The following is a 27,838-nucleotide window of genomic DNA, read 5'->3' as shown; positions in this document are numbered from 1 at the left end:
ACCGTTTTTCATATCTTTAGCCCACCATGATGTCCCAGGTCTGCGACTGTCCCGCTAACCTCGAGAGAGCTCTACTTACTGACATCGACTTAGTGCTGTGCCGAGCTCTGTATGCTCTTGATCGAAGACAATTTTGGAGAGCTCTTTGCTGTGAGTCATCTTGTGCAGAATCTCGGGCTGTTATGATTCATTGCGACAGCAGGGAAGGAACCGGACTAACCAGTCAACTTTTCGCAGCGCATCTTCACCGTCCTTCAACGTTACGAAAGACTGACTCTCCCTCGTTTAAAATTCTATGCTCGTTTGTCAGATCGCCAATTGCACCATGGCCTTTGCGCCATGATCCAGCACCACTTGATCTATCACTTCACATCTCTCGATGACGGCAACACCTACTACGAAGCTAATCCACAAGCCGCATACTCCCTCGTGCGATCGGGAAAGATTCTCCAACTGGTTGAAAGTCGACTAGGGGAATATGCTGCCCAGGTGTTGGAAGCGATCATGATGCTCGGTCACTCTTCGATCGCTCACCTTGAAACGCTTCCCGAACTTCAATCAAAGAGGCAGCGCATTCCGAATGGGATCAGCCACGATGAAATAAAGCCCGAGGAAGAAGGAGAAGACGCAGAGGATTCCGCTGCTACTAACGGCGATCATGCTGTGAGCGAGAAACCGGTGCGCCTTCACCCCACTTTGAAGAGTCTTGCCTCCCATGGGTACATCCATCGCCTTCGAGAGGCACACTTCCAAAGCCCAAACGACAACTGGCTAGATGCTTCCCGAATCATCGGCTCAAGGCCAGATGTCAAATTAATGAAGGGCAAACAGCAAGCGGCGGAGATTGAGGAGAAGGCGAAGGAAATGGTCAAGGAGAGAACTGAAGGAGATTTGAGCCGGGGCCTAATATATAACGGTATCCCTCAAGGCGCCAAAAGAAAATACAATCACGGCAACTCGGAGTCGAATAGGCAGGCGCCGAATGGTACCAACGGTGCCAATGGAGACCATGTAGAGGATGAGGAGGACGAGGAAAATGATTGGTCCGAAGATGAAGATGGCCTTGATTCAATTCCAATGGATGTAAGCTCGTTTGAATTTTTTTTTTTTTTCCCCCAGCGGCTTCGAAGCAACCACTAACACTTACTGCAGTCTAACCTTATCGTTCGGGTGAACTATGAGAAACTCGACGTGGCACTTCGAAACACGCGGTTCCTTGAGCTGGCTGAGCAAGACGCACCTCTCGCATCAGTGGAGATTTATGACTGTCTGCTTCGACGCATTGAATATCAAACAGCCCGCTGCCGAGACTCTTATGAGATCCCCCGCGAAGGGGAAGAAGGCGAACAATACTCTGCTCCAATCCAACTGAGCTCGATTGTCGAAGACATTGATCCGCACCTGGATCTTTCGGGATGCATTGGCCCAATGGAGCCCTCAACGGTGTTAAACCGACGCGGCAAGCGACCTTTGGAAGATGATACAAATGGCGTGAATAGTGACGAGCACGAAGACGAACCGAACGGGCAAAACCGCGCCTACGAGATCGACCAGCACCTTAGCATTCTCTCACAACCTCCCTTGAACCTTACCACAAAACATGTCATCTCCGGTCTCCCCACGTGGCGAGTTGCATTCCGAGGCCTATCCCGTAAGCTTCGCCATTTAGAACTGGAGCGTATGATCGAGTCGCGGTATGGAGATGTGGCACTGCGGGTGGTCCGCGTCCTGCATTCCAAGGGCAAGCTAGACGAGAAGCGACTCCAGGAAATCAGTCTCTTACCCTTCAAAGACTTGCGTCAGACGCTTGCTAGCATGCAAACCGGAGGGTTTGTAGACTTACAGGAAGTGCCGCGTGACGCACAGCGTCAGCCTTCCAAGACAATCTACTTGTGGTACTACGATCCGGATCGCGTGTGCAGCAGCATTCTGGAGGATACATACAAAGCCATGTCACGATGCCTGCAACGCATCAAATTCGAACGTAGCCGCGAGAGAGATTTCCTCGAAAAGACCGAACGAACTGATGTTAAAGGTCACGAGGAAGAATTCCTCTCGGAGGCCGAATTAGAACATCTTCGCAACTGGAAGGCCAAAGAAGCCTTGCTGCTGGCGGAGGTATCTCGATTGGATGATATGGTTGCTGTTTTCCGTGATTATTGATTTGCTATACGCACATCATGGAGGCTGGGAAGTAATTGGGGTTGCATAAATCTGTACAGGCGCATGAGCGACGAATTGATACAAGTGAACCTGATATGGTCGTTTTGCGCGTTAGTTCCTTTCGAAACATGTTGGACATGATATATAGTAATTTTCACTCCTTGGGTCTTCTCATCTCATAGATACATAGCCAGCTTACCTTGGCCACGAGGTTTGCCTAGGAGCAAGGATAAACCTGCATCAGCTCGGCCTTGGTATCTCACACAGCCACAATAGGAATGGATTCCTGTCCCGCCTGTGAGAAACAGAGTGTCTTTGTCTCTGTCTTTTTACTACACTCAGTAGGGGGATTCAGGATTAGGGTAGGATGCCCATTCATCATTCTTCCTATCGTTCTTACAAGTGACATCCAATCCCAAAACACCTTCTACCTATTATCAACTGTAGTCTAGACTTTAGAGAACTCCAGTCAAGTTCCACGGTGATCGACCTGGCGTCATACGGCTTTTTCGCATGTCTTTTTTTTTTTTTTTTTTTTTCTCAAACCTATCTATATATATACGAGAGCGCTCACTACTGCTGATTGTAGGCAGTACTTCGGCAGAGTGATTAAAAGATAACCCAATGAAATCGAGATCATTTTCCAACATCCTACGTCAGCCCTATCAATCCCAGTCTGCCAATCTTTATGACGCTAGCGCGACGCCGGTGGCTGCCCAATGCACCTTTTTTATACCTTGCCATACCTTGTGTTTCTTGATGATGCTTTTCTGAAAAATTTTGATTTCCAACTCTCCAACATTCATCCAGTCACCCTTTGAATTTGTTATTCTCCCTACACAAATATCTCCTACCGAACATGGCCTTCCCGTGGCTATACCCCATCCGAGTTGTGCAAGCACTCTTTGGTGTGATCGTGATCGGCTTGACAGGATATGGTCCGTCTCTCGTGAACACGATTTCCAAAACCGTTACACTAATTGGTCTAGTGGTTTCATTCTTCTATGATGGATGGGCATACTCCAATACTGTCAACTTCCTCCTCTTCCTCGGTTGCTGGACTGCCTTTGTTGCAGTGCCCTACCTCGCCATTGCACCATTATGGTTCCCTCGCCTGACACACCACTATGTGATTCCTGCTGTTGAGGTTATCACCATGATCTTCTGGTTTGCCGGGTTTATCGCCATGGGAGCAATGTTGCCTCCGCCGAGGTGGTGTCACGGGAGTGCATGCAGCTCACTCCAGGCAGCAACGGTATTTGGGGCCTTTGAATGGTGAGCGTCCGTGTCTGTTAGTTTACCATCGACGGAGAACTAACTGGGATCTGGGTGGGGTATAGGGTGCTTTTTGCAGTCACCACCTATTTTGGTATTGTTGATGTTATGCATCACCGTCGTGGTGGAGAAAAGGCGGCGCATTCGCATGTGAATATTGGAGTCTAAGGATATTCGTGATGATTACACTGGATGCATCCAAGACTATTGGATTGCATCTTTCTCAATGTTGTGAATATTATTATAGTGTACGATGGTGTTGGGATGCGATACCCGTTGATAGCAACCTCCTGGAGTCCTTTGTTTGAGTCATCTAGCCTATTCTTCTCGGAATCAAAACTCCAAGAGGTCGAAGACGAAACGGATTTAGTGTTATATCTATGACTAGCTACCTCCAAGGTTACATCCGTACATGGGTAAAGGTCGAAAAACGATCTGTGGACATGGAAGACACTCCTTGACGATGCACATCTTCTAGGACTTCATCACAGTTTGGCCAAGTGGTCCAAGACGATTGACTAGAGATCCATCCCGTTCGCGGGCGCCGTCGTTTCATCTCTTTTTGCCCAATCGGGAAAGACGAAGGGTAGCGAGATGGCCTTTTTTCAACACAAAGCTAAGACCAAGCATGATCAACCCATCGTTGATCGTTGATACTTCACTCTCCGGAGAATGATCCTAGCAATCTGAATTGAATGACGAGATGTAAAGTCTACAGGTAACCCAGCTCCTACAACCGGACCATGCTGAAGTCGTTTCATATGCTTGTATGATCTACTGTTATCGCCCCAAGACAGGCATCTCCCAAGTCCGAAAACAAGCACAATGCAGAACCGATATCAATGCTGCTAAAAAAAGGATGCTGATACACAGGCAGGGCAAAGGCATACGAACATGGACACGTATCTCACATAAATCGAAACACAAAATCCGACCCAGCTAGCCAGCAAGGCTAGGACGAAACCTCCCCCTCCCCCCCCCCAAAAAAAGCCTCCGGGATAGAAAAGCCGATGCACACCTTTTAGCGCTTGCCCTTCTTGCGGGGAGCGACAACCTTGAACGCAGAGCTGGCAGCTTCTTCCTCACGTTGAGCAGCAGCCGCAACGGTAACGGCAGAGCCCTTCTTGGCAACCTCGCTCCAGCCACCACCGTTCTTCTGCTCGCCGAAAGCACTGGGCGAAACTGGGTCGACAATGCCCTTATCGGCAAGCTTGCGGCGGCGGATGAATTCCTCTGAGAATCGGCGGCCGTCCAGAGTCTGGGAGTTGGCGTAGACGGAGTCGGAGATGATCTCGGCATCGGCGGGCAGGAAAAGCAATTGCTGAACAAAATCGTCGACTAGAGATAAGATGTTAGTATGGAGACAGTGTGGAGTGGAGAAAGAGGACAAAACTCACCATTGATGCTGCTGTTCAACCCCTTGCTCAGAGCAAGAGTAGCCCACTTGGTGAACTCCTCCACGGCCTGGTTGGGGTTGGACTGCGGGGTGCTGCCGCTGGTCACAGTACGGGTAGTGGTCGCAGGGCGGGGCTTAGCAATCAGAGGCGAGATCGGGACGGTTCCACTGGCTGTGCGGGGTCCGAGGGCCGGCGCAGTTGGCACAACACCCTTGACTTTGCCACTAGCACCGACGGTAGTCCAAGCACTGGAGCCCTGACTCGCGGCGGCGACGGGAGCAGGACCCTTGCTAGCAAGATCAGCATAACGCTTGCCGACAGACGAGGGAATGGGAGGGCTTGGGGTCGCAGCCATGGCGGCGGCGGCGGCAGCAGCAGCCGCACGGTTCTTGCGGGCCTCCTCCTCCTTCTGAATCTGAGCCAGAGTCTTCTTCGCGGCAGTGGCGGTGGGTGCGGGCTGGGTCTTGGTGGCCCAAGGGGAACCGGCCGAGGCAGGAGTCGCCGGAGATCCAGCACTAGCCCAGTTGGCTGACGAGGGAAGGCCAGGAGCAGCCTGTGCTTGCGCTTGGCTGAGACGCTCTTGCTCCGCAAGGAGATGGGCACGGCGTGCCGCAGCGGCGACTTCCTCGCGTTGAGCAGCAGTTCGAGCCTCGGCTTCTTGGATCTCTTTGAGAGAGGGACCCTTGGGCAAGTCATTTGCCTCCTTGGCCCATGGTGCAACAGAAGTGGGTGCAGCGTCAACAGGTGTCTGAGTCTGGGAGCGGGACCCAGTGGCCAGAGACTCGGCGACATTTTGGCGGTTGCGTTGGGCGGTAGGTGCAGGGAGAGGCGATGCGGAGGGTGGGGGAGGGAATGGTTGGGGCATGGCATGGTCAACCTTGTTTCCCCACACCGATTCAGAAGTGCCATGACTGTGGTCATGTTCCTGCTGCTGGCGTTGAGCAGAAGCGGCCTTGTGAACTTGCTGAGAAAGAGTAAGAGGCTCAGCACCGGCAACCGAGTCGGTCAACTGTTGAGCTGCCTCCTCCATCTCGGCCGCAGCCTCTGCTTCAAGTTGCTGAGATGCAGCGGCAGGATGGGTAGGCAGGCCTTCGGCGGTGCGCATTCCCATCTCACCTTCCTGGGCCCGAAGGGCATGGAACTGACGAAGACGCTCCTCGCGAGCGTGCTGATCAAATGGATCATCCTCCTGAGCCTTATCAAAGTTTTCCTGCTCTTGCTGAAGCTGAGCACGATCCTGAAGCATTTGAGACACCTGCTGGGACTGCAGGAAGTTATCGGGCTGGCGGCCAGAGAACGAACCAGCATTGCCAAAGGCAAATGGATCCTGGCGGCTGACGTTCAGGCGGTCAAGTAGAGCGGGGAGTTGATCCTGGCTGCCGAAATCTGTTCCCAGCATTGCGGGGCCCACGTTCAAACCGCCCGGTCTCGGTGCAACACCGTCGAAGAATCCAGGGAGGCCTTGGGACTGCTGCTGCATGGGAGCCTGGATCGGGGATGGCTGGTAACCAACGGGTGAAGTGATGCTCGAGAAGCTAGGCTGGCTTTGAAGGCTGTGCGCGCTAGACTGGTGCTGCAGCGGAGGGTTCATGGAGGATGAGGGGGCACCAGGAGGTGCCATCTGCTTCATAATGGCCTGCTGCTGAGCCAAGTGCTCCTTCTGTCGGGCCATCAGGTACTGTTCTTCCTGCTTGCGTCGTTCAAGCGCATTCTGCTGCTCGGCTGTCAAGGTAGTGCCAAAGCTTGGGAAACTACCCGGGAAGGGAGGCTGAGCAGATCCAGCGGTCGTGTTAGTCCACTGGGCAACGGTCGGTTCTGGGCCATGAGGAAGGCCAATCTGGGGCACAAGGAACGGCTCGCGTGAGTTCCCAATACGCCTCACTAGCTGAGCTAGCGGCTCGAATTCGGTGTCCTCAAGCTTCTTGATTTGCAAGTCTGGGCTGAAGAAGCCCGCCTTGAACCAATCATGCATCTCAAGCCCAGTCCACGGGCCCTGAATATTGCCTTGCGGATCCCGGTAGATCCAACGCATCCTATCCGGCATAACCATGGTACGCTGCTGAGAAGCAGGGATTCCTGCACCAGGAGTTTGATTGGAAGGAATATCATGACCAGCCAGATTTGGAATGGAGCCAACGGCAGAGACGGGTGTTTGCGAAGCAGGCGTTGAACCAGGATGGCTTGCCTGACCCGCCTTGTCGCCTTGCGAGGGGTCGAGTCCATCGAAACCTACAGAGTCGGGCCTTCCTTGCTCATCCTGCATGGAAGAGAAGAGGGCGCCGAGTTTGCTTGATCGGCCGATGCTTCCAGTGCCAGTGATACCGGCGTGGGGGCTAAATAGACCGCCTCCACCAAGGGTTGACAAGCTAGGGGACTGAAGATCACCCATAGAGCCGAAGATGGGGTCGCCGAAACCACCAACAAACGCAGAACGCTCACGAGTGGGCGTGCCAACAGCAGCACCAGATGACCAAGTCGAGGCTCCGCCCAGGGAAGACAGACCACCCAGACCACCGAGACCAGAGAAAGTGCGGTTGGCATTAACGCTGGAGTTCTGGCTACGGTCCACACTGGGAAGGTCCATTCCCGAGCCAACTCGTCTCATCGAGCCGAAGGGGTTGGAGGGATCCCGAAGCCCGCTGATTCCGGGATGCTGGGCCGGCTGGATATCCGATCCGTCAGTGTCAACATCTTCGGATTCTATACGTTCGCCATGACGGTCACCATGCGGGCTCTGGTAAGGATTGGTGTTGGTTGGACTATTTGGCTCGTGGCCCTGGAGCAGGCTGGGAGTTGGGTTCCGCGAGTTTTCCTGGCTTTGCATCAACTCTCGGAATCCAGGAATGCTCGAGGTCATGCCGAATGCACCAAACCCGAGATCAGGTTGAGAGGGACCTTCGACATCCTGAGACCCGCCAAGAGCAGCGCTACCACTGCGAGGCTCGTCGAACGGATTAGTTCCGCTTCGGTTCACACGAGTCTTCACGGCATCTCCCCAAGGTGACTGCGAACGTCCATCACTGTCATTTTCAGCGAGACGTTCAAGGTTACCCATGGGCTTCTCCTTGGCAGAGCTGGCAATGTCTTCGGAGCTATCCTTGGACAGCAAACCTTTGAATCTACTCTCTCCGCGAAGACTTCCGTATCCCGGTTTCTTTTCGACCGTGGGAGTGCCAGAGCTGGACCCGGAACCAAGGGAGAAAGCTCCAAAGGCACCCATCGGAGAGAAATTAGCATTATGCGAGGCCGAGCCCCAGGGAGAGTTCGGTCCACTAACCCCCGCATTCATGGGATTAGTGGAGATGCGCTTCACAGAGCCAAAGGGAGAGGCAGGATCCTCCTTGCCATCCTTGGCCTTCTCATCCACCTTCGAGTTGGGTTCTCGGAAATCAGTTTTACGGCGCAACAGGGCCGGAGGAGGAGTAGAAGTGTTGGCCTCATCGCGGAAAAATCGGGAGTTGGAGCCGGTAGGAGACATGGGATTTCCAATCGATTCACCCGTTTCCCGGCGGCGGGGACCTGGGCGACCGGTGGTTGGGGAGGAGGTGGTGGTGTAGTTATTGATATGGCCCTGAGGATAGGAGATCGAAGACTTGCGACCTCCAGTTCCCGGGATGACGTTTTCCTTCGCGGCGTTTGTGGGAGGTGGCTTCAGAGGGGAGTTGACTGAAGCGGCGAACATCTATCGAGCATTTTTTAGCAAGAGCACTCATTCAGACCCGAAAGCACACAACACGAACCTCTCTCTCGTCCTCCGTCATGCCCGTGATTCCGAGGGGTTCGACTTGGCCGCCGTGATCCCAGCAAACCTCGGGCCCCGCAGAGTTGTTCTTGTGGTCATCCCGCTTCCCCCATGCTCCATTCACGGGAGCTGACACAGTGTGGGGATCCCAATCGGCCACGAAGTATTCCTCCACGTTCTTACTCAAGGTCCCCTCCTCCCGCTGCGATTTATACAGCTCTAGAAGTTGATCCTTGGAGTACCGGGCATCCCCATTCCGTGCAATGCTAGAAATATTTGAGCTCAGATGTGGAGGGATGTACGCGCCACCGGCCGTGAGTGTCGAGGCAGATACAGGCTGGCTACTTTCCCGGTGGTGAGAGGGAGTGGTAGCAACAGAAGGCCGGCGGAAGGTCTGCGTAGCTCCATTCATGCGGTTGCGGGACCTGGTGGGCATTGAAGGTTAGCATCGGATCTCTCGAGCTCAAAACATTGACGGTCACAGCAGCATCGAACAATTTTGGACCGAGTCTGCTAAACAATAGCTAGTGGACGGGTTCAGGGACGGTGAAACAGTGTCTGCATACCATTCTCCGCTAGTCGAACCGTCCCCCCTCCGATTGGGGTCCTGGGTGTTGCCAGCAGCGGCCGAAGCGAAACTCGATGGAAGTGGTGTAGGCATTGTTGTAAAGAGGCTTATCTGGTCGGATGTTGATCCCCCACGTATAAACCGATTCTGAGATAGTTGTCGCGAAACCTGTGGCGGGCTTGCAAGAGAATGTGTGATGCGAACGGATAGGTTGCAAGACACGTTGGGAAAATTGATGTAGAGTTGAGGGATGACAGCTAGGAGCTAGTCAATCGAAGAAGTGGAGAGCTGTAAGAGAGGTAATGCAGAGATGCGAGCGCCAGACTAACAAGGTCGAGAAAGAGAGAGATCGAGTTTCGATTTCGCTTGGGAAGTTTCCTGGAGCAAAAATGATTAAGCGGTGGCCGTGGCAATACGCGTGCCTTTTTGTAAATACACGGTATGGGCTTGTTGGTGATCGCGCGATTTTCCGTCCAAGAGTGGTGATTGCAGCGTATTGATAGAACAATAATTACATACCGCCAAGAGTAGGTATCCGATACACGCACAACACTTTGTCTTCATACTCTGCCCAATGTACCTTGTACCGGCCATTGTGCCCAATCCTGGGTAGCGAACGGAAAAAGGCACTATATTGAACGAGAGAATCAAGACTCAAAATAACCAAAGTGCCATTCTAAGCCTACTTTCTACTTTTCCCCTAACCAAGAAGACTCTAGATAGCAAGCACATATGCAGTTAGGTGGCTTGACGCAAACAGAAAGATGTGGAAATAATAGAACAGACATGTATTCCCCACAAAATCCACGCTGCTCTTTTGATTGGGAGTTCAGCTACCTTTCAAGCAATTGACAGTTAAGGGATGGGTTTGATGCGTTGTCTAAGAATACAAAGACCGTCTAGTTGGTCCACCAAAGGCAATAGAGGGGGGTGAAATGCATCCCATGCTATCCCTTTTTTACCCAATCTCTGCAATGCTGTGCGAACACGCTCTGTCTTAAGATCATTCAACGGCCTTTAAAAACTTCTTAAGATTCGGGCTGGAATCCGGTTGGATTAAGAATCCCATTATCCGTTGTGCTTGTCAATAGGGCTAGATCAATGTGCCCCTCTTAACTCTTTCATGCATCATTCTGCACCAGACAATGGTTTCTGAAATTTGCTCGCTCTAAGAGTAACACAGAGACCGAAACGGCGCAATGAATGTCGTGGCCCAGATTGATATGATGGGCTCAGTCTTGGAGCTTCACTGATGGTATCAAGACTCTATAAAATGGGCCTCCCTCTCTCCGGCAATTCCCTCTTTTACATTTCTTGCACTTCAAGACAACCCCAAGTCAGATTCTAGGAACTATAAGCTTTCTTGCACAACAAAGGTCATCATCTCTCTTGTGTCTTCTGGGATCCACCAGCTCACCACCGTTGATCAAAGAAGATGAGGCGGTCCAGATTCACCGGCCGATCCAAATCCAACAAGACAGAATTTGGCTGGTACTTCGCTGGCGAGCCAATGGACAAAAGACACTCTCGAAGCGGGCGAATCAGGCTAGTTCGGTACGGACCTGAGATGGAAACTTGTGCCCATAGTCGATGCCCGTCGCCATCTCCTATTCCAGAAAAGGCATCTTGCCTCCGCGGCAATAGATGCGAGGTTTATCCCTACGGGGTACGCTCCTCATCCCCAAGCAACACTGACTCCTCTGGTTGTGAGGCAGCTAGGAGGTACTGCGGACGATGCCATGGCATCAGGCGCGAGCCTGAGTCCCCTTCACAGGTGGAAAAAGTCACCTGCCCCTGCAACAATCGGTGTGAATGTCGGTCGCGTGAAATGCGTCCGGTCACGCCAAGCAGCAGTGAATCTTCTAGCTCTGAAACAGCCACAAAACGCTATAGTAGCCGTCACTCAACAAGACGCGACCGGCACTCCCACGACGCACATCCCACCACGCCGAACAGCAGTGATTTTTCAGACTACGAACCACTCAGAAGACGCCAAAGCGGCCACCGCACCGGAAAGCGCGAACCAGAACACCATCTGCCGGTGGAGATATGTCAATGTGAGACCCATACACCCCCTCCCAGTACACCCACCATTCCAGGCCAGAGATACCACTCCGCCCGTGCATCATTTACGACAGCACCACGCTCCGATCCGATGGTCCACCACCACTGTCGCAAGGCGTCTTATTGCGAACTCCACCCGGAGCTCTGCCGGGCTGGGATGCCGGCGCCTTCGCCAGTGCCGAGATCGATACCAAGTCCGGCCCGCTCTCCCCGATTGAGTGAGAAGTCCCGTCCCAGCTCTCGAGTCACATCAGAGCCGACGTCCACTTGCAGGCGGCCTGCTTCTCCTCCCAAGCAGGCACCCCCTACGCCAGTGTCTTCACCCAGGCCTACATCTCTCAGGCCCGATGTCCTATATTGTAGTTGTTGCTATATGGGTGGGTACCATGCTGATGACACTGCTTCCGAGACTTCTATTCAGGCCAGGCCTGATAATGATAGGGATGTGGATGAGAGACGTTGTGCTTTTCATCACCGTTGTCATCCGAGGTTTGAGCGTGGGTTTGGCTGGGTTTGTGGGAGGAAGTGAACATACTTGTGTTGGTTCGGTGGTTAATTTTGGATTTTTAAGAGAAGCAACGGTTCATGCTTTTTTTTTCCCCCTGCTACTTTCTCTTGTTCTGTCTAGAAAACCTCCATTTTCTTCTTTTTCATTTGTCTCACTTCCGGCCTTGGAGGTATCGAGTCGCTTGTCTCATTCTAGCTTAATTAAAATATTTCAAACGGTATGATCAAAATTTATAAAACTCCCAAATCCAATGTTTCTTTTTTTTTAATATCACGAGGTGGATCAAGCTCATCATGCTACGTAGTCGACAACTTCACTGACCTGGTCTATTTTATTATCGCATACAGAACGCTTCTGGTAGTGCATAGACATCATATCCTATCCTTGAAGACAGCAGTGTCTCACTTGGTCTTGGTTCTCTTGGAAGTGTACTTGCTCTTAGGAGAGGTGTTCCATCTCACTCTCCTACCACGTGATCACCTGAGTCAAGGGTGGTCCCGAACGAATGGTAGGGCCTAATAGATATCCCATTGCGATGATAGATAGACGTTCTGTTTGTGCTAATGATGGTTTTGGCCGAGCGGGTAAAGAGTCTTTTGTAATCCATCAGAAGTAACTAGCGGCCTTCCTGTCCTGTTTCTCAACGGGTGAGGATATACTTCCATTTATCCCATTTATCCCATTTATCTAGAGTAAGAATCATCATGATCGAGACTATGTTCCCGAAGTCTAGGGATATATATATATATCATATACATATATATATTTTGGTACCAAGTGTCATGAACAGGTCAGATGGCGCCCTAAGGTGGAATACCCTGGTCCAACATTGAAATCTCAGTGCTTTCAATTCTTGAGACTCTAACCCTTCATCTGATTATATAGCAGCGTACTCCTTGAATGTTCGGTTATGTAGTAAGAAAAGTAGAGCTGTAAGAGCCACTTTAAAAGGTTGAATGCGGAGATCTGATAATTTGTTATTACTTCATCTCCATAAATCCGACAAGAAGTGTTTACACAGTCCGGTAGTCAATGGGATGAAAGTGGAAAGAAGAAAAGGATTGAATGTTTGGACTATCAAATGTTCAACGTGTAGACTTGGATATCCGGTCGGGTAATCAAGAATTCAATCTTGAAAGCCTCGGCTATCGATCAGCAGTTGAGCCATCCCCGCACGAGCTGAATTTCCAGGAGTACATCGTCAATTTAATTTTTTGACATCGTCACATCTTTCTCTATCAAATTCAAGATGTCCAAAGCAATTTACATATCACCAATTGACGGCAAGCCCGGCAAGCCAGGCCAAGTCTACTATCCGCTCTCCCTCCGTACCATCCCCAAGCCTTCCCCGCAAGGGGGTGAGCTACTGGTGAAACTGAGTGCCGCGGCGCTTAACCACCGTGATCTCTTCATCCGCCAACACCTCTACCCCGGCGTGACCTTCGAGGTGCCCCTTCTTGCGGATGGAGTTGGTACCGTTGTCGGAACTGGCCTGAACGTCCCTAGCCCAGAAAAATGGCGAGGCAGGCGGGTGATCTTGAACCCCGGTGCTGGTTGGACGGACTCGCCCGATGGACCAGAGGAGGCTACTGGACTCCGGATAATGGGCGGCACGAAGGTTTATGATAAGGGGACTTTGCAGGAGTATATTACCATCGAGTATTCGGAGGTTGAGGAGGCACCTGAGCATCTTTCTGATGCCGAGGCTGCGGCTCTGCCTCTGACGGGCCTGACGGGCTGGAGAGCTTTGATTTCCAAGGCCGGTGAGAGGAACTCTGGAGGTGGTGCTGCCGTCTTGGTTACAGGCATTGGTGGTGGTGTGGCTCTGATGGTGCTGCAGTTTGCTGTTGCCAGAGGTGCGCATGTGTTGGTGACGAGCTCGAGCCAGGAGAAGATTCAGAAGGCCGTTAAACTAGGTGCTGCCGGTGGTGTTAGCTATAAGGAAGACGGTTGGGAAAAGACGCTGTTGGGTATGCTCCCAGCCGGGAAGAAGAACTTTGATGCCATCATTGATGGTGCCGGTGGTGATTCTGTTGAGAAATCCGTCCAGTTGCTTAAGGTGAGCACGGCAACGAAACATTTATTCCATCACGGATGAACGTACTTACATTTTTAGACCGGCGGTGTTCTCTCTGTCTATGGAATGACTGTGTCTCCTAAGATGCCATTTACGATGTCTGCTGTCCTCAAGAACATCGACGTCCGCGGTTCCACGATGGGCTCCCGAAAGGAGTTCAAGGAGATGATTGAGTTCGTCAATGCGAAGAAAATCCGCCCTGTGGTGTCTCGAGTTCTGCAAACTGGGCTGGATGACATGTCCGCAATTGACGGGCTGTTCGAAGACATGAAAAAGGGCACGCAATTCGGCAAATTGGTGATCGAGTTCGGCGGGTCGGGCAGTAAGCTGTGATAATTCTCTTACTACGATTCCCACGAAGTTATGATATCCATATGGCTGTCTTTTTAAACCTATGACACATATCAATTGAGAGATTTTGTAGCAACTACGAGTGTTCTTCGTACCTTCTCCCGGCCGCCTCACTTTGTAGATCACCATCACTGCATCACAACTCAGTTGCATCTTCAACATGCCATTGCCACTTTTATCTTTCATCCTCTCTTACTAGAAACTCAGACGAGGAACTAACTCTCGAACCCGCTCATTGTATCATAAAGTGTTTCATTCCTTTCCGATTCCACCCCCATCATGAACTCCAAGAGGGACCGCGTCTCCACCCAACGACTCTCTCGCTCCATTTCTCGCGGAAATGGCCCTGTACCTCATGTGTCGGACTCCCGACGTGTCCTAGAAGATTCGTGGGTCGAAAGTAGTTTTCAGGTATTGCCGCATCAGAGAGACATCGATCCTCTAAACCGCTCTGTTGATGCTAACGGTCAATGCAGTCCGTTGACGCCACTCATTATGCTCTGCAAACCCTCAACAAGCACATCGAACGAAGACTCGCCAAACTACAAGCTAATACAGTCCGCCTGAAGCGTGAACTATGGCTACTCCAGCGACACATCAAAGAATTTCGCCATCCTCTTTTCGAGAACTGGGAAGCCGACCTACTCACACGTCTTATTGAGGTTGCTCACGCCCATCAGCACAAGAAGCTCCCGGGCGGCGTCGTGATTGGAGAGTCCTCCTTTGCCGAACGAGAATCTCTCAACCATGCATACAGCATCGCGGCGAAGGGAATCCGCATGCCGACTCTTCGTAAGCTTGGTCTATCGGAGAAGTATCATCAGGCTCTGCAGCGGTATTCAGAGGTGAGTTCTCACCGTGGTCTTGATAGAACGTACCTAGGTCTAGTCACGTACTTATGTGGATCAGGTCGCTCCTTATCGAAGCCCCAATCCCTTCCAAACCGAATTTGCATTCGCCAAATGGCTGGTCGAGGTGCGGGAAGATAGACCGGAGCTGTATTGTTTTTGGTCCAAGCTGTTCCCCGTCTGCTACGACCGCACCGTCCAAGAGAGCGCCTCCATTTTCTAGAGGATCCCCGACAACCACCTCATCATGCTGGCCCGATCAGGGTTCGTTTTCTCAAAAGAGGTTAAGAACGCAAAAAGCGCTTCGTGGTGTAGAGATCTTTCTATTTCTAGAAGTTTGTGGGTCATTGCGTTTTGTGCCGACCTTTTTCTGCCCCGTGCTGTTGTGATCATTGTGTCTCATTCCAGCTCTCCACATAGAACAAGTCTATTCTTATCAAAATGTACGTTTTCAGTCATATTCTCCCGCATGGCATGACTTGAAGAAATCGCCCTAATCGTTCGAGGAACTAGTAGATGATGTCTTAGCTTTCTTCAATGATCGACGGCGTACATATGACCTGTCGAGTAACAGACTACCACCGTTGCATCCAATCCTAATCCCTATATAACCACAGCTAGTATTCACCAGTTTCCTCTAATCCACAAGCCCTACGGTCTAAATGTCAAACACGCTAAATCCTCTGGGTGTGGGCACTGTGTTCCGTCATTCTATTCCAAAACCTGAACAATCCAACGGTCGAAAAATAAACAATAACCAATATGCAACAGACCCCACGTCCGCGATCTCGAAAACCCTATTATGGCAATCGTCCCGCATCCTGCATGACGCAGTTGGTGTCAAATGCAGTCATCAGCAGCACAATAATACTCCCGCTCGCTAATAATAGCTCGATTTTTTTTACGGCGTGCACCGCTCCGTCTACTAAGCTCGATGCTAAATGTCCAAGTGCGAACTAAAAAAAAAAAAAAGTGAGACAGCCCCAAGCGGTATGTATATGCTTACACTCCGAACTCTCCCTCCGCCCTAACTCCCTACACCCTAGGATCATCTACGGTTGTTCTTGGCGAGGGAACGCTCCCAGTCGCAACTTGCTCAACCTCGTGGACACCTCGGAGATCGCTTTTCAGGGTCTACCAACCTCCGATGTACGCCGTAGGCCTCGGATGTGTTCCGAAGGGTCCTGTGGTTTTGGTGGGGGATCGGACTTTTCGGATTTTCTTGAGCCGTCTTCTAACCTCACTCAGCTTAGTCTTGTCTGTTGTGCCGACATTATTCCGGTCACTGCTACTGTGCCATTCAGATCATGTTCTCCATTTTTCATAACTATGGAGCATGTTGCATATGAATACGGAGTACGAAGGACGGAGTCCCACGTTTATTTTAACTGATTATGGATGCTTTGTTCGACAAATCACTATTCATAGTTTTCGTCCCTCTTTTTTTTCACTTTTGCTCCTTTTGTGGACTCCGTGTGGATACACACGTGGAAGTTGATGGAGCGATGAAGGACCAGGTCTTACTCCGTCTGTTAAATTATATTCAGAAATCGACCTGTACGATGTAACTAGTCTATTGTACATATTATATGGAGTTTCTTGGATGGTCAGCAGTATAGATTAACCTTAAGAAAGGTTAATGATTCGGCGCAGGGCGTTTTGCTCCGTACAACAGACACCCGAAAAAAGTTGCTGCCTACCTTGGCATTTGCGGGACGAAATTTTTTTTTTTTTTTAATGATAATAATAATGTACATAACCTTGGGACAGTCCACGTTTTTCTTCAAGTGGAGAACGCATGGAAAAAAGTGGAAAGGAATGGATAAAACCCATCAGTAGACCGTGCACTTTACTCAAGTCAGAACTCAACTGTCTAGTTAGCGTCGGATCCGACACCAGATATGGGGTAGCTTCTAACAATTGACCAAAGAGAAGCGGTAGACGAGGGTTGTTAGTGAACTCGATTCGGGATGGTTGGAACCTGCGAAAGTGCTGCCACGACTGGCTGCTAAATGCCAAAAAGTCGGAGGGAAATGGGGCGCGGGATCCCGGGATTCAGACTCAACTTATGCTCTGATTGGTAGGACCTTTTTTTTTTGCTGGTCCACTTAACGGAGATATATTTACCGTATGATGTACTCCGTACTTTGTTTAGCATAGAGTATACACACAATATACTTCGTAGCGCTTTCAAGGTTCTGTTTCTTCGTATTTAGAGTTTGAGTAAAACGATCAAGATAACCGTGGAAAGTGAAGCATATGGAACGTGGCAAATAGAGTTTCCTAGGTTCATATAGGAGTGACAGGTTTGGTAGAGTCGATCGAGGGTTTCATCAACCTGAAACGGTACTTCGACTTTGGTTAAGATCCATGACTGGATTTGGAGAATTGACTTGATCAATTTTTTTTTACTGATCGATTGACTGGCTTGGAGCGCAGTGACATTTTCACATGTTTTGGTTTTATTTTCTCATCAGTGGTGTGGTGATATATCCGCGCATTGATCTGCCACCAAGATATATATTTACGTCTCGCACAACTCGCACCTGCCTTTTCCAATTTTTTTTTTTAAAAAAAAAACAGAAAGAAGTCTCAATTAACTTAGGGGTAAATTGATGTAGTATTATTTCCTGTAGACAAATACGGCGGACAATATTGTTGATACCAAATAGTGATACGGAGGAATGTGACCTCCAATATCCATCCGATCCCAGATTCCGCCCAAGCTTGTAATCCGAACTGGATCGCCGTGGGGATCTGAGTCGTAGCCCCTGATCTGAGTCGTAACCCCTGACTCGTATCTAGCACCCAACGAGCTATGTTGTACACGCTACCAGACAAAACACCACGCTCTTCAGACAGCTCAATAAAAAAAAAGAAAACCGCCCCAAATAGAGGGATAGTCTCGCCTAAATTTCCTTGATGTGGGGGGGGGGGGGGGGGGGGAAGAGGACAAAAAAAGAAAAGCGAAACTCAAACAGGGGATTCAAACCCACGCCTCAGCTAAGATCTACACTCCATGCGCCCCGAGATAGACATGGGGGGTTTTTTTTGTTGTTAGCTATTCACAGACGGAGCGTGAAAGCCATGGAGAATGATCTAAATGGGTACAAGGTCAACAGGACTGACGCAATTTCTGGCCATGCTAAAGACATTCTGCAACAAAGAGGGAAGTTGATGAGACTAGCTTGGCAATCCTTCCATTTCTTCTCTCCACACTCAAACATACGAGTTGGTTCGATTCCGATGCTGCGGGAGGAAGCATCGGTGATCCAGATGGAGATGCCTCCTACCCTGAGCGCACAAATGTGACCATTGCAAATCCCGAGCTGCAAAGTGATACGGATTCCCTCCTGTCAGTTTGCGCAAGTCCCTGCGATGATCGTGCTTCTTCTTGTCCACCGGTATTTCATTGTCATCACACTATCAAGGTCACTACCGGAGAACAAGGATAGTGCAGGCAAATACTGGCGACAGTACTCCGTAATAGCGGTACTAACCGGAGGCGGAGTTTGTCAACTTTTAGCTCCGGCGCTGAAACCGTCAACCTCATTAATCTATAGTGGAATGGTCGTCAAACGCCAAGGATGGACGTGTGGAAGTGTGTATCGTCGGGGAAGGAGCGAAACCCTATTACCGTTCGTGTCCTGTTTATTCCCCAGAAACCCGGGCGTTGTGTACAACATACGTTGTAAGGTTGTATAACCTTTCCGTATGCTGTATGTACTCTGTACGGAGTGTGGAGACTGACCATTTTCCCACTCCGTCCTCTGGAGGGGTCAAGGAAGGTTAGAGCCAGCCCCGAGGGTTCCCACCGTTGTATAATTCTCTGCTTGTGAGTGGCTATCGAGGGGGGGGAGCTAAAAAAGAGGATTGACACTTTCCTGTTCCATGGAAGGGATTTTGACGAATGAGGCTGCCCTGTAGGAGATGATCTTCGTTGCAGGTGGGGAGGGGGGAGGGGGGCGAACAAAAAGAAGGTCATAGAAGATGAAGCGTGATTCCCCTCTATCGTCCAGCTTCAGGTGCGATACTCCGTATATGAAGCTAACATCAAAAGCCGGATATCTTCACTCCACCGAGGATAGAAGATACCCGGCATTGATCTCTCCCCAGAACAGACAGAGATGTCCGTTTGTAAGCGAGAACAACATAGTCGAACCACCTCCCAGGGACCCAAAGCGGGTCCACGTCACATTCCTTCCTGTGATGGTGCAGTCAAGACCCTCCTGTGAACAAGGGTAAAGTTGGTGATCTTCCCCATCAACAATTCTGGTTGCATCAAATCAAGGCTCGTTGCCGTTTGCCTTCCCCTTCGCGAACAAACCCGGGAGGAGCTGAAATACAAAATGTAAGGGTGGTGAACCCAAGCCATGGCCTAAAAGAGAAAGCCGCCAGTGTCTCTGACGATGTTTCACTCCGAGGGTTTATTTCCCCCATGATCCGCGCACCAATCCCATTAATGCAGCAAGGTCTACACTTCGCCCTGACATCTCATTCTCCTTGGATTTCTCCCTCGAAGGGATTGACGGGAACGAAGATCCTTACCCCAATCATTCAATAATCCTCCTCAACCCGTGCTCGGTATGCACTGTTTCCCCCACACGCAAGACAGGCACAGACATACCGGCACGAGTGGCGAGATCACGCACATATTATTTTGACGGATACAAAGTAGACGCGCGCAGACAAATAGTGTGCTTGTACCTGCATAGTTCAACTATTATATGTGGTGGACTTCAAAAAGGTAAGGTTGAGTAGAAGCTAACCTCTAACCCTTTACTCCGGACCCAAGGTTGAAGATGCGATGCAAATGGTTCGGGCGTAAATGGCCTCAAAAATTAAATTAATTAACCTTTGATGGGCGCGGGGGGTTTTGCCAATAGACAGAAAGGTACGGAGTAAACAATTAACAGACACAGAGCCCAAAGCCTTAGTGGATGCTCAACCGGTCAATAATATCATACTGGATCCGGATGGAGCCCTCATCTGCCAATAGGATTGTCAATCACAATTTTGACGGCTCCAAACAAGGTTACAGGGCCCCTGGGGGGAGGGTGGGCATAGTGATCCGCTTTTTCTTTTCTTTTCTTTCTTTTTTCTTAAGCTTCCAAGGATGTGGATGGTCTGACGGAATTGATATTATCCGCTGCTTGAAATTATAGTCAGATGGGGTTGATCAATTGGTATTCAAGCTTTACTGTTAGGCACTGTTTGATTTTTGGCAATGTGGTTGATGCTTTTTTCTTACGCGTTCTTTTTTTTTTTTTTTTTTTTTTCGTTTTGGGGGTTCCGGGGGTTGGGGTTTGATGGTGGGGATTGATGTTCCCGAAGATTAACCGATCAGAGCAAACGCCGATTGTGGAAAATCTTTCCCGGTGACTCCGTCTAAACTGATACGAGTGTCTCTTGGTGTTCATAGTTTCTAAAGGGATAAGTAGGATTTGATATAGATTTCCTTTGATACTCCTTGCTCTGTTTGATGTTTGGGGGTGGTTGGGGAGGGGGGGGGGGGGGGTTGGGAGGAACATCAGCATTGACTGTTGACATGTTTGGATCTGTAGGGAACCTGATTAACTCGGTAACGAGGTACCAAACAAAAACTAGTCTATTTAACCGAAGCCTGAAGAAGACGGTTTTGGACCGTTTTGGACGCGATCGCTAATCGGATTGAAGCTTCTTCAGATTGCTGATCATGGCGCGCTCCACTGGTGTATTCCAGCCCCATTACCCAATTTATGAGGAATGAAATTGGCTATTTAATTTTTCATTAATAGTTCTCTGTTCCATATAGAAATATTTGTCCGGAGAACCTCGGGACGTCGCGAACGTGGCAAAAAAATCGTGGAGTCAAGCGCCTTATCGATAGTGCTACTTTTTTATTTCCCCCTTTTTCCCTTTTCTACGTGGAGCTGCACGAAATGATTACTCGGGAGTTGTGCATCCGAACCGTTAACGCCTCCGGTCGGGGTTGGTCTGCTTTTGTCCTCACTTCATCGTCATTTTCATTTTCAATTTCCGACGTCAATCACATTGACCGAAATCACCTTCTATCAACTCTTGTTTCTATGATCTCCGAGAGGCGAACCGTGGACGAATACTTGCGGACATTTTGAATTCAATTTTCAACAACTGCGTCTGCGTCTGCATTTGCATTTGCATCTGTAACCATAACATGGTTGACGTTCTTACGGTACTGCAGACCTTGATGTGCTGCGTCGGGTAATTTTCCCGTAGCACAATCATGATCTCCTGCGCATGGGGGATTTTCATGATCAAGGGCCTGGGGCGCCCGTGGCCTGGAAGCCGTTGGAATGGCAATTGCCGGACATGTCGTACCGGTACATCTCATATGAATTGCAAGTTTTCTACGTAGGCGGATTTGATATGATCGGTGAGGATGACCAAGATCTCAATCTTCGATGGATGAGGTGACAGTGCAGAGTGAAGTCAACGGTCCCGTTACCTCGAGCACGGATGTTCGGGTTCCAGAGTGATACCCCGATCGGGTCTAGGGAGAACAACAACCAATCAAAGGACGGGACCCTTACATAGTCAGGCCACCGAGTCACCTGAAAAATGCAAGGTGTGCTATACTTAGACCCTTCATGGTTTGTTTTTAGTTTCTATTTCTTGCCTGGATTTCCGTAGAGTTAGGGCATTGTGTACGGATTCGTTTCTTCCGTTTGGGTCAGATGACAGTGAGCTTCATTGTCCCAAGGGCTGTATCCCCCAAAAAAATTGGATCTGAACCTGCTCGATTGGAAAAAAAAAAAAATTTCTCGGGGGAGTTACTTTTCACCTGATGCCGAATCTATCCTGTGTCGTGAGAGTTCATTACGTGCAGCCTCGTGTCGGCGAAAGGGAAATGTGAAATATCATATTGACCGGCATGACGACACGAGATGTACTCCGTACTCCGTACACCGATCGTGACGGACCCTATTCTGTAGGGGAGATCGGAAGTGGAGCATCTGGAGAAAAGAGAGGAAAAAGGGTCTCGTTTTCCACTGTGGTTCGGCTTAGATCACCCAAGGCTCGGCGTAAGGAGCTGCTGACAAAGGGGGCTGTCATTACAATTTTGGAACGTCCATCCTCCGATACCCAGGTATTACATGGTAAGGAAAAGGATTGGGGTTCAAGAGGATGCAAAAGGGTTCCGAGCAATAGAAAAGTACCCGATACTGAGAGGTAGGGGAGCTCATTATAAGAAAAAAAAAACACCCCCGAAAAAAAAAAAGAAAAAATACAGAACAAGGTTGTCGGTGAAGCTTTTTGATTGGCAGGGTTATAGTGAGAGAGGAGTCGTTCGGAGAGAGGGCTCGTTATTAGACACAATCCCTGATTGGACCTTGACCTTGTCGACATGGTTCTCGAGGGTTACCGTCTTCGACCTGGTCAGCAAACAATGAGGCAATGCTCTCATCACTCGGGGAGAAACGCGACCGTCGCACAACAGCGCCCCAAGGGAACCAGGTTGAATTTTATATGGTCAGAGGGTGTGCTGCAGAATAGGGTTCTTTTCTTTTCTTTTTTTTTTCCACATGTTGGATGATTCTCCACTTTTTCTTTTTCTAGTGGCTTACGCCGCCAGACCTACGCTGCCAGATTGGTGTTTATCCCGAGAACATCACGTTTCCCATGTTCTGAGTAGAGTGATTTTTTGATCAGTTCCAAGGAAAATAGAAAGACTATCCCTCCTATGTCCGTTGAAGATCCAAGATGGGTTTTCATCTCTAAGAAAAGAGATAGTGGATCTGGCTGGTCGGACATCTCGGAAAGCCTAAGTTTCCAGTGACTTCCGACGCAACAAACTGATTATTGGGGAGACTCGATCTCCTCGAAGATAATTATAACTCTGTGTGACCCCGTCGATACCTCTCTGTCCGTACTCCGTACGGAGACCTCAGTAATAATATACCCAATACCTTGCAATTGATGCCAAGTTTTTTTCCCCCCCCAGGGATTTCCCACTAGTCTTTTAGTCCGACTACTTTGAGAGATCAATTTAATTGAATTTCTTTTTAAACTCGATTATAATTAATCTTTATGAATTCTGAAATAATCGAATAATGTGTATAATAAAAACCAAAAAACTGAAAAAAAACCAAAAAACCCCCACAGCTGGCCTCATACAGTTTAGGTCATAAATTGTACTCTGACCTGCTCTCTCACTGCTAATAATAATCCATACAATCCTCAAGTTGCTTTTAACCCTTCTGGTCCCATCTTCCTTGCATCCCACTTTCACCCTTGGAAATTTATGACTTTTCAAGTCACACATTCGCTCACCACGTTCGCTCTTACGCTCGCTCACCTGCTGCTACGAGAACCACGTTCGCTACGTTTACTGGAATTAGAACCTTTTAATCTTTAATTCTTTTTTTTAGCTCGCCTTGCTGGAACCCGTCCCCCGATTTGGTGGATCTAAGGGAACCGTCGAAAACAAAAAGTGTTATCTGCCCGACACAGCGTTTGCGCGATATCTCTGTAGATCCCGTTTGCTCCGCGGTCTCAGTTGAACAACCAACCTTGGCGAGGGAAAAAAAAAAAAAAGAGAGAAGAAATTCTTGCGCTTTGTGTACTGGCGACAGGCGATAAATACCCGGATACTGGATACTGGAGATTGAACTACTGGATACCTGAAATTCAACCAATCGCTCAACTGTCTCGGCTGAAGACACTTCTTCTCGATCGAGCGGAATCACCTCTGTTTGGAAAGGTCTCAGAGTGAAGGAAATATTGGGCAAGAAAGGAACGATTCAGGTAGATCGGTTCATCAGCTTAAGGTTAGTATCAATGTGGTCCTATGTGCCTCCCTTTGCCCACGGTCTCACTTGTTCCCCTCGTGCCTTGCATACTTCCTCTTTCGGGCCTCTTGATCTTGTGGTGGTATCTCCTTGCAGCTGGAATTGGTTATCCGTTGGACTATACCAACGACTGGAAATGACGATGGGTGTCCAAGCCGTCGGATAGCTTCCCCCGTTCCGCTATTGTTCAAGTGTTTGTTGACATCAGACTTCTTCAGATTTGACGAACCCTCGGATCTTGCATATTATCTTGGGTCAACAGCGAAATTCGGGTCTCACATCCGACCTTTTCTATTTCCAATTTGATTCATCTCGGTGAGTTCATCTCTCTTTGCTATGCACCGATCCGGTTCATATACATCTGAAAACGTTCTCGTATACTCATTCGTTGAGTAGCCTATCATCGTGATCTTGTTCATTGTGGCCCAATCTACTTGAAGGGGGTTTTTTTTTTCTCTCCCGAAACCTCTCGCGGATCAAAGAAAAGCGAAACCTCTCCAGTCCACGGTCGTGGTTCATCTCCAACCAATCTCGGCTCTTCCCGTCACAAGTGGCGGTGGACCGTAGATATCTCAGCCCAGTTCCTCCCCTTCTCTTTATGAACCTTTGGAGACTACGGTCGAGATCTGAGCCTATTGCTGCAGCCAACCGTTCCTAGTCTCAGCCTTAGTTGATTCCTGGATGGTGATTCGAGGCCTTGTGTTGCCACCATTTCTGTGAGACCGACAGCAGCTTCATCTTGTCGCTTGTTCTGTCTCAGAGAGCACTCCATTCGTGCTTGTGCTTTTCCACCCTACAATCGTTTGGAATAAATCCCCAGTCATTCGCTTCAGGTTCTGTCTCGTTGCACTCGCTGCAACATCTTCAAGCTGGCTTATTCGAAGACACACGGTGTTTTGGTAAGATTCTTCCCACCTTAGGATTTGTCTCTCTGTCTTTCCTGGATGCCCGCATGTTTTGGCTCCAAATTCTAGTTCATCCGGTTGGAATCTTATCAACCCTTGCCCTACCTCCTGCGTGAGAAACCTTCCCGCTGACCTGTCTCTTCTTGTTCCGTCACAGTTCGACCCAGATTTTCAAACGCCTCTGATACTCGGCGAGTCGTTGGATCTGTCGGACTCAGAAGAATCACAGTTTGTCGGTGCATTTTCGGACGGCCTGTGGGCCAAGTCTGAGCCCATATTGTCAATGTCTGCATTCCAGAAGCCGGTTGCCGGCGCCATAATAGGTACGTTGTATCATGACGAACTTGATTTGCCGTGATTTGGGAATATCCGGTGTGCTGACACCAAACACAGACTATGGTTCCGCTCGGTCCTTGCAGGATGCTGCTTCTTACTCGAACTACGGTCAATCGCCTTATGTGACGACCCCGATCGTTCCCTCCCCCATGGCCGATCAGGCAAGTCAGATTTCGGATTGCGTTCCATATCTGCCCAACGAATACGCTAGCTCGTACGAAGAGTCTCAGTCGCCTATGTTGGGCACACGTCACCGTCAGCTACCCGAAATTGTGACATACAGCCCCCAACGCGGAAGTGAAGGAACTAGGGTGATGGTCCAGATTCAGTGCCCCTATGACCTCCACGCTTCCTCATACGCAGCTTTGTATGTGGTCTTTGGCTCAAAAAAGTGTGAATCACTCCCGCATTTCCTTGGATTCCAAGGCTCTGCGTTTCAGTACGGCCTCTCCGCTGATGTACCTGCGTTTTTGTCCACTGGATCCCCATCTTTTGCTGTTCCTCTATCCGTCTCAATGGAGACTCAGGATGACTGTCCTGCTACGTCTCTTCAGGTTGGAGTGTACACCTACGAGCAAGTTTCCCACCCTTCGCCATCAGCCGATTCCCGCAAGAGAAAGTTCTCATACTCTGATGTTCCTGCGGCATCTGCCAAGCGGCACACCGGATCTGTGATTCCCAAGGTTGAGCACCACGAGGGCTACCACAGCCGCTCTGTGTCTGCGTCTTACTCGCCCTACTTGCAGCCCCTTCCCGCCATGGCGGGCTTCGTCGCACCATATCACGCTGCATCCTCTCCCCAGACCGGCTCTGGACAATACTCTTCCGTTTCCGCCACCCCCCAGCCCGCCCTCCGTGTGCCTTCCCCTATTACCCCAGCCTGGAGCCCCTCTTTCGTCTCTGTGAGCAATGATGCTCGCAATGCAGGTCTCGCTTTGACACATGGTCTGCCTCAGCAGAAGGGTTCCACCCAGCGTGGTGCTTCAAATCCGACTCTGATCCGCACCTCCACCATCCAAACACACAGCATGCCTCACAATCCAGCCTTCAACCCGTATGCCATGTACCCTACCAAGGCTATTCTCAAGCTTAACGGTGATCTTGACACTATGACACAAGGGTGGTCGAAGGAAGAACGCACATCCCAACGACGCCTGGTGCAATTCACCCGCTCACAAACTGGGAGCACCATCCAGGGCGAGTTCAAGGCGGTTACCCCTGAAGATCGCGCCCCGAGCAGTATCTGCATCAGCTGCATCTTGTGGGAGGACAAGAATGAGTGCTACGTGACCAGCGTGGATACCATCTACTTACTTGAATCCCTTGTGGCCGTGCGCTTCACTGTTGAAGAGAAGAATCGTATTCGTCGCAATTTGGAGGGATTCCGCCCCCTGACCGTCTCCAAGGCGAAGGTCGACAGCGAAGAGTTCTTCAAGGTCATCATGGGATTCCCTGCCCCCAAGCCTCGTAACATCGAGAAAGATGTTAAGGTCTTCCCCTGGAAGGTCCTGAGCCACGCGCTAAAGAAGATCATTGGCAAATACGTAAGTTGGTGAAACTCTCCAGACCACCGCCACACGTGACTAATCTTTGTCTTCTGTCTAGTCTGCTAGCTATTCTTCAACAGCTGGTGCGCTCCCCACACCAATGACCACCACCTACACCAGCCATGCTAGCCATGGCACCGGTTCTGATTCCGGTACCGAGCCTCACACTGCCAACTCCCCGCAGTCCATCTCCGACGCTGGCGCTGGCAACACCTACCCTAGCATGCCCGTCCAGACCTATTCCCAGGCCGACCACTCCACCTCGCACTTACCTTCGGCCCCCGACCTCCGATCTATGATCCCAGTGACCCAGTCCTATTCATCGGTTGGGGGATACTCGTATCCGGCCATGTGCCATCCCCAGAATGCCCACGGTTTGGCAGCCCCGGCCCCGCGCCCATCCTGGGAGATGCACCCCCTTGGTCCCAACACTCCTCATACCGTTGCACCAGGAAATGGCGGATGCTACGCATACTTGGATCCCGTGTATAACATGCACGACACGGCCCACGGCCACTGATCCCCCTCTCGGCTGGTCCCTCCATTTCCTGCTGCGTTCTCTTTTCATTCTACTTTTCATACTTCCCCTCCGCTTTTTTTGAAGATACGATTTTCTTTTTCCTGTCACTCCTTGCCAAACCCAGACAGCGGGTTGTCGGCTCATCGGACACAAGCTCCCTTCCCACCTGAAAAGATGGCAAGAGCCCTTGCATCTGCCCGACCTCGCATCTCGCACATTGATGATGATTTTACGTCCCTCCTTAAACTACCAGATTATGATGCCTAATGCCCTCATAATACACCCAGACTTGCGGCCGTTGCATATTTGCTTTTTTGACATTTTTGACATTTGGACTTGGTCCCACTCTGAGACCTGTTCCTCGCATCTAGACGGTGTCTTGTTCATTCCTTCCTTGGGTTGCATAACTCATATGCCGGGCATTGCAGCTTCCACTCCCTTTTTTTGCGCACAAAAACATACACTCTGGGCTTTTGTACTACCATTCAGCATAGCGGGCGCTTGCTTGTCATTCCTTTTGCATTCGTGGGTTATTTTTGGATTGAAAATGGGATAGACTGGGGGTTTGTTTCTTTCTTGGAATCTGGGCGGCTTTGTCCGTTCAATCCAACTCCTCGGTGCATTTTGGACGGGGTTTCTGAGTGAGGATGCCTGACACTAGAGTCCCCTTCATGTGTCGGGTCTTCCTTGTGCAATCCCCGTTCGCTTTTGACTTCTGTTTGAAAGT

General features: G+C 50.0%; 8 protein-coding genes across 8 annotated transcripts; 6 read left to right on the top strand and 2 right to left on the bottom strand.

Moving 5' to 3' along the window:
- Positions 1-26: 26 nt before the first annotated feature.
- On the top strand, positions 27-2,163 carry Pdw03_6612 (DNA directed RNA polymerase III subunit Rpc82, putative; the record flags this gene model as incomplete). The annotated part of the gene is made up of 4 exons (XM_014679828.1): positions 27-38; positions 94-150; positions 238-1,083; positions 1,153-2,163. 4 exons carry the CDS (start codon positions 27-29, stop codon positions 2,161-2,163), a joined length of 1,926 nt encoding a protein of 641 aa, XP_014535314.1.
- Positions 2,164-3,022: 859 nt separating this feature from the next.
- Pdw03_6611 (MARVEL-like domain) lies at positions 3,023-3,606 on the top strand (the record flags this gene model as incomplete). Its single annotated transcript, XM_014679829.2, has 3 exons — positions 3,023-3,101; positions 3,153-3,438; positions 3,504-3,606. 3 exons carry the CDS (start codon positions 3,023-3,025, stop codon positions 3,604-3,606), a joined length of 468 nt encoding a protein of 155 aa, XP_014535315.2.
- An 853-nt stretch (positions 3,607-4,459) lies between these two features.
- Pdw03_6610 (GYF) lies at positions 4,460-9,238 on the bottom strand (the record flags this gene model as incomplete). The annotated part of the gene is made up of 4 exons (XM_014679830.2): positions 4,460-4,776; positions 4,836-8,517; positions 8,576-9,002; positions 9,144-9,238. The coding sequence occupies 4 exons, from the start codon at positions 9,236-9,238 to the stop codon at positions 4,460-4,462; spliced, it is 4,521 nt and encodes a 1,506-aa protein (XP_014535316.2).
- A 1,646-nt stretch (positions 9,239-10,884) lies between these two features.
- Pdw03_6609 (uncharacterized protein) lies at positions 10,885-11,427 on the top strand (the record flags this gene model as incomplete). The annotated part of the gene is made up of 1 exon (XM_014679831.1): positions 10,885-11,427. One exon carries the CDS (start codon positions 10,885-10,887, stop codon positions 11,425-11,427), a length of 543 nt encoding a protein of 180 aa, XP_014535317.1.
- Positions 11,428-12,966: 1,539 nt separating this feature from the next.
- Pdw03_6608 (Alcohol dehydrogenase, putative) lies at positions 12,967-14,127 on the top strand (the record flags this gene model as incomplete). Its single annotated transcript, XM_014679832.1, has 2 exons — positions 12,967-13,776; positions 13,834-14,127. The coding sequence occupies 2 exons, from the start codon at positions 12,967-12,969 to the stop codon at positions 14,125-14,127; spliced, it is 1,104 nt and encodes a 367-aa protein (XP_014535318.1).
- A 28-nt stretch (positions 14,128-14,155) lies between these two features.
- On the bottom strand, positions 14,156-15,100 carry Pdw03_6607 (uncharacterized protein; the record flags this gene model as incomplete). The annotated part of the gene is made up of 6 exons (XM_066101402.1): positions 14,156-14,186; positions 14,241-14,276; positions 14,454-14,596; positions 14,795-14,798; positions 14,901-14,948; positions 15,024-15,100. The coding sequence occupies 6 exons, from the start codon at positions 15,098-15,100 to the stop codon at positions 14,156-14,158; spliced, it is 339 nt and encodes a 112-aa protein (XP_065956485.1).
- Positions 15,101-15,755: 655 nt separating this feature from the next.
- Positions 15,756-16,246, top strand: Pdw03_6606 (uncharacterized protein; the record flags this gene model as incomplete). The annotated part of the gene is made up of 4 exons (XM_066101401.1): positions 15,756-15,826; positions 15,975-15,983; positions 16,040-16,188; positions 16,242-16,246. The coding sequence occupies 4 exons, from the start codon at positions 15,756-15,758 to the stop codon at positions 16,244-16,246; spliced, it is 234 nt and encodes a 77-aa protein (XP_065956484.1).
- A 7,546-nt stretch (positions 16,247-23,792) lies between these two features.
- Positions 23,793-27,111, top strand: Pdw03_6605 (Transcriptional regulator Medusa; the record flags this gene model as incomplete). Its single annotated transcript, XM_014679834.2, has 7 exons — positions 23,793-23,885; positions 24,066-24,118; positions 24,200-24,208; positions 24,624-24,702; positions 24,866-25,031; positions 25,102-26,588; positions 26,650-27,111. 7 exons carry the CDS (start codon positions 23,793-23,795, stop codon positions 27,109-27,111), a joined length of 2,349 nt encoding a protein of 782 aa, XP_014535320.2.
- Positions 27,112-27,838: the final 727 nt, after the last annotated feature.

The sequence above is a fragment of the Penicillium digitatum genome, chromosome 2 (assembly GCF_016767815.1).
Source record: "Penicillium digitatum chromosome 2, complete sequence".
Taxonomy (NCBI): domain Eukaryota; kingdom Fungi; phylum Ascomycota; class Eurotiomycetes; order Eurotiales; family Aspergillaceae; genus Penicillium; species Penicillium digitatum.
This window is presented reverse-complemented; position numbering and strand designations above follow the sequence as displayed.